We start from the raw sequence: 10,583 nt of genomic DNA on the forward strand, positions 1-10,583 counted from the left end.
GAACGATTCGTGAAAAGTTCCGCCCTTCCTGCTTCATATAACACTTTTAAGACAGACTTCTTTTAATATGTGGATCCTCTAAACACTGAAAAGATTTTGCCTGGATTTGTCGTTTGATTGTATATTTCATAGTAAATGGTCAATATTCGCCTCGATCTATTCAGGGCTTAGCGGCTGGATCTTCCTGTATCTCAATTAGTGTCAGTGATTCTATTAAACATTAGATAGTTATTGTCACTTATTAATTTAGTTGATAACACGGTGATATTCACAATTGTAAGTACTGCGTATAGAGTTTCAGAAAAAAACAAATATACATAAACCTCTGGCTAATCGGCTGACAAAACTCATATTCAATAAGCTCGCGTCCTGAATTTCTTTGTTAGCTACAAAATTTAGAACCAGCTACAGAACCCTTTTCGTTAATTTGATATTTTAAATTGTGTTTAATGCGATGTTTAATCGACTGTTTTCTGTCTTCAAGTACTAATTTTATAAACTTTTCATACTACTACACGGATTTCTTAGGCTTGTTTGTTAACTGATATTATTCCTCATCCTTATATAGCAGGAAAAGTTTCAACCATATTCTTCTACCCAAAAATAAACATTGTTTGTAATTTCTAAGTGTTGCTCTCAATTTTCGTAAACAAAAAGGATAAAAACGGAAGTAACGCTTAGAAGTAATTTAACCATTCGTATGTATATCGAAAACTATCAACATTAAGTATCACCTTTACTCACTTTAAGTTGGTGCTAACACAAATCAATGTCACGAGCCATACTATAACAGTTATAATTCTGAAGCCGTTAGTAACAAATACTTCACCAACACTATTGTATTTTCACAGGGTAAATTTCTTTGTTTTTAAAATCACAATATCAAAAGGCAAGTCAAATCTTGTTTTAACTTAATTTATGATTTATGTAATTACTCAAAAGAAATGTAAGACCGTAATATGCAACAGTTTATAAATCCTCATAAGCAAAATTAGGTAACCTATGTAAAAAACAAAAAGACGTCTAACAATAACTAATGAGTTTTAAGTGGCCTCCTGATCTGACTCCAATAGGATAGACGTAAGAATATGATATGAACAAAAGTCTTCTATTTGACTCCGTATATTACCTAGGCTAAACCTGTTTGTATGACAGTGGTAATAAGAAGCCGAAAACATGTTGCGTTGGTTGAATTTATTTTAAGCACTCGTTTATCCAGACATATATTCTGAATAAAAAACGAGGAAGATGTTAGGGCACGACTCAATATTTGCGGTCAGACAAAAATAAGCTATTGAACCGTAATGAGTAGGGTAACAGTGCACACACACACACTCATATAAAAAGCAGTCAAGATAATAAGTGAATAACTGACAAGATCAAAATGTGACTGAAGATGAATAAATCAATCAGTCTGTCCGGAAGCTAGAATAACCCATGTGGGCTTGGTATGGTATCAGACGATACAAATCAAATGAAAGCACACAATTAGAACTACCATAAAAATATCACATAACAATCACTTAGATATTTGGGTCAACAAATTTAGAGTAAATACTCAAATTACGAATTTTTCTTCACTCATCCTCCTATCATCTGTTAGTTTAATTTATTTAGTTGTATCAGGCATTCAATGGAAACTATTTTCTTTGCTTCATGAAATTGTCGATATCATTTGATATTCCCTATTTCATCAAACTAATTCTCGCGATTCGATTCCTTAATGAAATTTTTTCAACAAAACATCACAAAGATGTTATTTTTATAGGAGGATGATATACTCAATTACAAAGTACCATATATATAGTATTCACAATGAATGGTACTTCTATCGCTTCCATTTTTGTTTTTTTTCTCTGTGATTAGTTGGTTTAGCCAAAATATTTGACGTATGCTTAACAATAATAATAGTAATCTATAAAAATCAAAAACAGTATTCATTTCCGTTTTGCTAACTTGGAAGTGTGAAAGTTTCATTTCCGAATGATCTCATTTGATAGAAGCAGAATTTTATGAATTCAAAATGTCAAGTAAGAACATATAATTTCGTCCTTGCCTAGATATAAACAAAAAAATAAACAGAATTATAAAGAGCATTTGAAACCTTGAAGATTTTTAATCTTCACCATATATATCAATTATCTAGATGTCTATCATTTGAAAGAATATACGTATATACGAAATGAAAGTACGCTCATTAACATTACTTCTTTAAACAATTAAGTTATTGACTACTTTTAAAATTCGATGTTGACAGTATACATCGGTCTTACAATGAGAAAGAAGTAATAATGGACACGTTTATTTTTATATTCTAATGTTAACCTATAAATAATATATCATAACTACTATAACATTTCACTATTTCAGCATTATCATTAAAAGTTATCAAGGATTACTTATACTCAGTACTGTGTGATAGTATATATGAAGTTTTCAAACATTATAATGCCTAAACATTTTATTTTAGTTTTTATTAGTGTATAAGTGGAGGTATAAAAAAAGTGAACTTGTTCTTTTCGATAAAAAGACCTTACATAACTCTTTCAGAGTGTTCAAAGGTGTTTTATGATAACAAACTATGTTTCCAATTAAACCCCAAATGCCCTGGTACGGCCGAGAGTGGGGAGAGTCCTCTCTCTCTCGAAATGCTCTCACATGGACACGCGTAAGGGAAGTCTTACTCACTGCCTTCTCGTGACACCGGTGTTGTTTACGAAATTGAGAGGACGAAAAGCGAATGTCCGGCGCTTTAACCGGGTTGGTGGACACGGCCAGTCCACCTAGGGGAGTTGTAAAACCCTGATTCCAAACCAATGGTGCACATGGGCTGCAGTACCCTGAAGGAACGAATGGCGTATGAATCAATAGTTGGTCACCGGCTACCATGGGACTGCATCTCCCCACAATGCTCCACTGCCTTGTGGATCAGATCTTTAGGTCAAAGGCTCTGGGGGTGGATTCCTAAGAAAACCACCTGCTTCGGTCTAGGAACTCGGGCAATATCAAAGTATCACACATATATCTGATGCCCCTTTGTACCAATATTTATATGTTTAAATAGATAAATTAATTAATTAAAAATGAACTGTCTAAATTAAGTCTATCAGTGATATTTCTTAAGACAACAAAGGTACATTATAAATGATCAAAAGTTCTGATCAATTAAGTCAAGCCTGCTGTCTTTCCTAGTTACTCTTCTTCCCAATTTTACTAAACACTATGCTACTAGCTATTTCAATAAATATTGATGCCTGGAACGTCCAAAATTTTATTCTATGAACATTGTAACATTCTATTATTTATACATAATAATTCAAAAGAATAGTCAGGTAAATAATGTGTAATAAAACTTTGATTGGACAGCTGACAGAAGTTCATGAGCAGACTCAGTTTCCATCGTTTAAAGGTGCAAACTATTAAAAAGGGTTTTAAAAAAAAGTATCGATCACAAAATTCTTTTATTACTTCAATTTACTGATTCATTTTTAAAAAATAAAGCATTTCACTAAATTTACAATGTTGAAAATATTCCAGACGTGTCAAGTGTAATGTGAAATTGTTCAATTACCAATTAATTACGTCGTAATCGCGAAGACTAGAACGTAAATTTAAAAAAACAACAACAGAGATTCGTATGACACAAGAAAGAAAACGAAACTGGTGGTAAAAACAAATTTTATTATTCATCCAAATATATGACTACAGCTTTAACCATTAGTTTATGTTTGAATTTTACTGTCTTTTGATAATTGTTCATTGAGTATTACGCCTAAGAATAATAGAAATACTGGGAAGCGTTTCTCACCGAATTAATAAACAACGAACGGGCATATCATATTGCATGAATATCACAGTAAACGAGTATAAACAATGTTGTACTCACTAAATGAAAACATGATATCGAGTTTTAACCCATCCTAACAAGTTAGTAGTAACCAACATTATCTTTTCTAATCCATTAGTTCTATCTAACTGCTATCTGTGAAATTATGTTGTCACCATCAGCTTATTTGAGTCAACATTGTAACGCACTTTGTTAGGTATTAAGTGGTTGATGATAAACGACGAAAATCTCGAGACTTAATTTTTAGGTTAGATAACTCTCGGGAACAAGCTGTATATCCAGTCTTAAGGGGATGGGTTTTTTTCATGAAACGTGAACCTGTGTTATCCATTGACCGATGACGGAAATTGTAGTACTACTTAACACACGAAACTAAATGTTATATCTCCTACTGACTGTTTCCAGCCACTTAATACAATAATGAGTGAACTATTCGAACACAATTCTCCTTTATATGTTGTTTTCTTAATCGAGATTGATTGATTTGTTTTGGAATATGGAATTTAAGATTTAAAAAAATATTCGACATGTAAAACATCAAATAAAACTAAAGAATTACTTATGTAAAACATCTCTCACATAGAATCTTGAAGGTCAAAGGAGAAGAGGAAGACCAAAGAACAAATTACGCCGAGAAATGGAGACAGAAATGAGAAGAATGAGCAAAAGTTAGATAGAACTAGAAAAGAAGGCCAAGGAGAATGCTGGTCGTTGGCCTATGCTCCATAGCGGGTAACAGGCGTAAGTAAGTAAGTAATGTAAAACATGAAAATTATAAGACTGACCTACCAAAACACAAATAGATAGTTTAAAATTCCGAACATACAAGGAAAGCTATTTTCAGTCCGTTTCTTTTTAATGACAAATTCACTGTATTTTCTACCACAAAACTGTCGTTTTATTCTGTTTTTGTATCACATTAAGTTTTGTTAAATTCAATTTTTCTCCGCCCAAACAGTCATAGTCTCGAATCTTCAATAAATTTAGACTGACAAATGACGCTCAGAATGATCTACAACCTGAGAAAAGATCACGACAGTGAAACATTTTCAATTATGCAGACAGAAATGACGAATATACGTGTATTTTCATGTGTACCTTGTGTACAATTTAAAGTTTCATTCCTAATCAAAATTTCATTCAAATATTATATCTTGAGAAAAATAATCTGACAAATATTACATCTCAGTCCTACAGGAGGTCGGTCGCGGTCCGAATAGCTCAGTGGTAACGTCTCTGACTGTGAAGCTGAGTGACACGAGATTGAATCCGTCAGGGAGCACCAGTTCCCTGAAGATTACAGGTACACCTTACTGACGAGTACCAAGTAGCACGAAACCCGGGTCCAGGGTTTCCTGTTGACCACGTCCAACCACCAACTTATCACAAACATTCCCATCTACTTATATACCCATCGTACGAAATGTTATGACTTCGTAAAATTATCTTATTCTACATAGTGATATAAAGTAACTAGGTTTTGAATAAGCTTAACACCTACTCAATCACTTGCTAGTCTATTAGTCTAATCAACAATTTTACCACACATGCACTTATCTTATTTGGTTCCTAGTCTCTGATTTGTCTTAACACGAATACCTGTCCTAACTAAGTTTCAGGATAACAGTGAACATAGTCGAATCCATGACGTCAAAATAGTTGAATGTGTATTTTCAGTCTCAAAACACGGTTGCACGAAACCAATACTTCGTTCACTGTAAATCTTTTTAATGATTAAGTTCGTTGACAGCCTCATCATAGATATTTTACAAACCCTTTTGACTTTGTACGTCATTCTTCATCAAACTATATTGCTGTTTAATAACTAAAATACAGTATGCGATTATATGTATTTAACAAACTGTCTTCAATTACAAGTGACAAAATGAAAGTTTACGACGACTTCAAGTCAATAAATTTTATGGTCGTGTGACATAAATAAACAGAAGTTACTACTTTAAGCTGAAATATAAAAGATCAGTATCGATTAACTGATTTGTACACCGAAGTTAGAGTAAACAATAATTATACAGAACAAGATGTTTTCTGAAGGCCTTATAAAGTATATCCGGTCGAAAAACGTATTTCACACAGAATGCCAGTTGGAAGTCGTGTCACATTTCTCCACATAAACAACACCTTTCCTAAACTAAGATCACTGTTTTCATTACAAAACTTTGAAGATAATATCTAGGAAATAATAAAATAATAAATTTCCTAGTAGCTAGAGTATTTCTTACTTTATATCTTCTATAACTTGATGTTATCGATTTACTTTTTAAATCTATCGATATTCACTATACTTCATAACAACTTAGTATAAAGTCTTGACTATTGTATGATCTGAACTATTTTTCTCACCAAATGTGTTGTTGTTTTTTGTTTGGTTTTTGGAGATTTGTTGTCTGTGCAGATGAATGGCTAATAAAATATGTAAAACCGTTTCATAGTTGGTTTTTTGAATGTATATTGAGGACAATACTTCCAGGATTCCCAGCTCCAAGACCTACGTGTGAATTTTTTACTTATTTTTGTTTAATTATGCCAGTGGAATATTATCGAACTGTAACATGCCGCCAAACTAACGCAATGCACCGCCTCATAGGGGAAATGATTGCTTTCTTTTTCAAACAATTTGATTTGTTTGATGTTGAGGAAATTACTGACGCTATGGGTAATGTGCCAGATTGGAAAATATATATGCTTACTGGTGAATGGCCGTGGAGTGTAGACAAAAAAGATTATAATGATGGGGATGATGATGACAATGAAGTGGATGGAAAATAGTGATGAACCATACAAATATCTGAATTGCTTTCATACACATTTATAAATCAACTTACAATTGATCCGCAAAACTTTAATGTTATTAACAGTATGAAGAGAAAGTTAGTTGTCCTTTAATATACAAACATATTAATGTATACGATGATATATTTGTGTAAATAGGTTTATATAATACGTTTGAACAGTGAATTGGACATTATTATCCTTTATTTAAGACAAGTATAGACAATAACATATACTTATTATATTTTTAGTAGATACAAATGTATCTATATACTTATGTCAAGAAAGAATATCGCTCATTTGCTTTTGTTATCTATGGATATTATAATTCAGAAATTTACGTATGGCTACTGATTGCATCAAACTATTGTACTAAGTATTTTGTTCTAACCCATTATGTTGCGATGGCAAAGGCTTTAATATATATATATATATATATATATATATAGTCTTGGCAGTGAAACATGGCCGATAAGAGTAGAGGATATTCGTAGGCTACTAGTATTCGATCATAGGTGTCTTCGACGCATTGCTCGTATATCCTGGGACCACCGAGTAAGTAATGCAGATGTTAGGGAACGGGTACTAGGTAAGGATGTCAAATCGATTGACGAAGTAGTAAAACTTCATCAGTTGAGATGGCTGGGACACGTGTTACGTATGCCCAACCACCGACTGCCCCGACGTGCAATGCTTTCTGGTGTAGGAGCAGGTTGGAAGAAGGCTAGGGGCGGCCAGACCAAAACATGGCATACATCCATGAAGTCGCTGACAAGTGGACTGGGCCGTGTTGGTAGATGTAGACTACCTGGTTGGGATTCGCGAGATCATAGCAACCGATGGTTAGAGACCTTGAATGACATGGCTCAAAATCGTTTGCAATGGCGAAGGTGCATCCACTCTTTGTGTTCTACCAAATTCTAACCTTTTGAATTCTTCATGTCCCTATCCTTTTTCTCTTTCCAAATTTATTTCACCATATTATACTGCTTAAATAACATCTTCAAACCCTTATCTTTCACATAATACTTATACTATTATTACTTCTACCAATATGGGATTTGAATCGACAACTTCATCTCTGTGCTAATGTGGTATGGCAACTCGAACTGATGTACGTACGTACGAAGTTCTACGTTGTAACTGACTGACTGGTTGACTGACTGATAGTCTTGACAAAAAAGAACTCTTCTTTATAATTCATTTATATGTATTACTCTGATCACGGCCGTAGGTCTGTTTACTCACATCAAATGATCTCAGAACATGAAGAAAAGTATGACTTTTCCGTATCGCATTTAATTCAGTCCAAATTGGTTTGTAATCCTCAAAACGATAGTGTTTTCACCCATTATTAATAAAACAATATATATGAATAACCGTAACTACCTAAAAATGCAAAAATATCACTCAATAGGTTTGTCAGTATGCATGCACTTTATCTCATACTTTCTTTCTTTATTCGTAGATAGTAATGGAGTCGTCAGTCAGGTCAATATTTCTGTAAAACATTTTTTTCAGCGATTTTATATTTCGCTACCGTAAACTTCAATTACGATTACAACGTGGAAGATTTTTAGAGACTTGCAGTATTTTTTTTCCTAATTTAAGATGTTTTAGACCATCTCAGACACAATTGAGGGGACTTTCAGGAAGCACTTGAGAGGTCGGTCAATGGTTTCGGTCAAAAGAACTCTGACTTTGGTGTGAGTTTGACAACCATATATGCACTAGATCGATAACGCATTCTGGTTATATATGAACTAATGAGAAAAGGAGCCCCTTATCGCAGTTATACTGTCAGCATCTTGATAAGCAACCAACGTTTGCTGACAACGGACATAGACTAATTAAATTGTCAGGTCATTCACGACAATGAACGCATTCGGCACTTTTTTTTCTCCATCAGTTGGTTACATCATATGACTGTTTAAATTAGTTAACCCTTGTAGTAGTAAGATAATTTGATAATTTTGTTAAGCTTGATAAAAAACAATATATTCTTTAGTTTTGGGTGTCAGTGTGGACAAAGTTATATTTATATTCACTAAATATTATTTAAACGTATAAATTAGGAATACGCATCCCTTGCCATGTAACTGTACACTCCCGATTCAATCCAGCATGTTAAATATACCACTACCTACGTCGTTCTCTGTTCTTCATTACCAACCATGAGGGTTATCTACATCGTAAAACACTGATGTGTACAATTCACTACCTCAAACACTGTAGGGTCTTGAAATATTGCAGAAGGTTTGTAGCTCAGGTGGATGATTTTGGTGGGGTTCGTTATCTAAGCTCATTTAATCACGAAGTTTTCATCGTTCTCCTAAACAACACCGTCACCATAAACTTCAGGTAGAAATGAGTTAGTCGAATTTCTTAGCATATGACTGACAGTCTGTCTGACGTTGGATTGTTTGCTGAACGTCATAAAGATGAAGTACGGTTAACGCCAGATAACCAACGTATACCACAGGAATGACGCATATGTCAGTCTGTTGCCTCATGTACGTATTACCATTTAATTCTCTTCGTATAAAAACAAATCATTTAGATGATTGATATTGTATTTGTTGGAATTATAGTCTTGTCGAATAAATAATTGTCTTGTTTCAGTAATCACCCGTTTTGGTTTTTGACTCTCATGTAATGTTTATAACGTGTCCCTAATTCTTTAATTTGGAAATAAATTCAATATATTCTAAAACTTTGAGTTTTGGTTTTCATGTTTATGAATTGATTGAGGATTTACAACAATACTTATTTTGATCATTCGACTTAACATGTTTGATTCAAACTTAGTTTTTTGCCGAATAATTCTTAAAATATTGTAGTGATTTACTTTTACGAAGAGAACGCGGTTGGTGTAATGGAAACATTTATTATTATAACCAATTGTACCACTGATTAGTTTACTGCATCTTTTTGTTTAATTGTACTAAAAACACACTTTTTCCGTTGTTTGTGTCCTTGAACTTAGGCACGCACGGTTGTCTCGCCTGTAAAATTTGGTACTATCTCGGTATTATTTCGATACCACGAGATCACGAACAAATATATCCTAACTACAATCTACAGCTGTCCTTTTAATATTTATCCTATTGATGGATTTAACGTAGTAATTGGCATATATTTGGTATGTAGTGGTGATCATAGTTAACTGTGACTCGACACTATTACAATATATCTCCTCACAACTTAATTCCGTTTGAACTTGAGATATTGTGTTATCATTGTTGACTAGTTTAGCAGTGTTACTGTGGTGTTTAAATAAATCAATGACTTCTTCGTATTGATGACTGTTGTAATTTTGAATTCCAAATACAATACATTCGTTCGGGCTCATCTAATACTTCTTGATTACATTGCGTCATTCCGGGGATTACTAGTTTATACTACAATTCAAATACTTCTAATTATCATATTGGCGTCGCGATTGAGCCTGTAATGGAACGGTTGGATATAAATTCAGGTTTTAATGCTTTTGAGGAGTACATGGAGAGGTTCGAAATCTGGGCTATGACCAAAGAAGACGATGAGGATTTTAATATTGTGGCCCATTTCCTTACATTCATCGGGAAAGAAGCATACAGCCTTATAAAGACTTTGGCACTTCCAGACAAACCGATTTCACTCCCCTATGCAACTCTCAAGCAACTACTGTTGGATCATGTAAAGTATACAAATTCCGAATGCGGTAAGAGAGAAAAATCCGATAAAATGACTCGCCAGAACTTCAGGAATTCCACTTTAATAAGTCGTTGCAGTTCGATGCGTAATCAAAGTTATTCAGATAATACTTCATTGAGCTGTGAAACAGTCCATAATGATGAGCACGAGTTTAGTAAATGCTTGTTCTGCGGCAAGTTTCACCCATGTAATTCATGTATATTTCGTAATTCTAAATGCTTTAAATGTGGTATAACTGGACACATTCAGT

At 33.7% G+C, this 10,583-nt stretch overlaps 1 protein-coding gene across 1 annotated transcript; it reads left to right on the top strand.

Moving 5' to 3' along the window:
* Positions 1-6,388: 6,388 nt before the first annotated feature.
* Smp_019200 (hypothetical protein) lies at positions 6,389-6,862 on the top strand (the record flags this gene model as incomplete). The annotated part of the gene is made up of 1 exon (XM_018791982.1): positions 6,389-6,862. One exon carries the CDS (start codon positions 6,389-6,391, stop codon positions 6,632-6,634), a length of 246 nt encoding a protein of 81 aa, XP_018644888.1. The 3' UTR covers positions 6,635-6,862.
* Between the last annotated feature and the right edge of the window lie 3,721 nt (positions 6,863-10,583).

Source organism: Schistosoma mansoni (genome assembly GCF_000237925.1).
Source record: "Schistosoma mansoni, WGS project CABG00000000 data, chromosome 1 unplaced supercontig 0010, strain Puerto Rico, whole genome shotgun sequence".
Taxonomy (NCBI): Eukaryota; Metazoa; Platyhelminthes; class Trematoda; order Strigeidida; family Schistosomatidae; genus Schistosoma; species Schistosoma mansoni.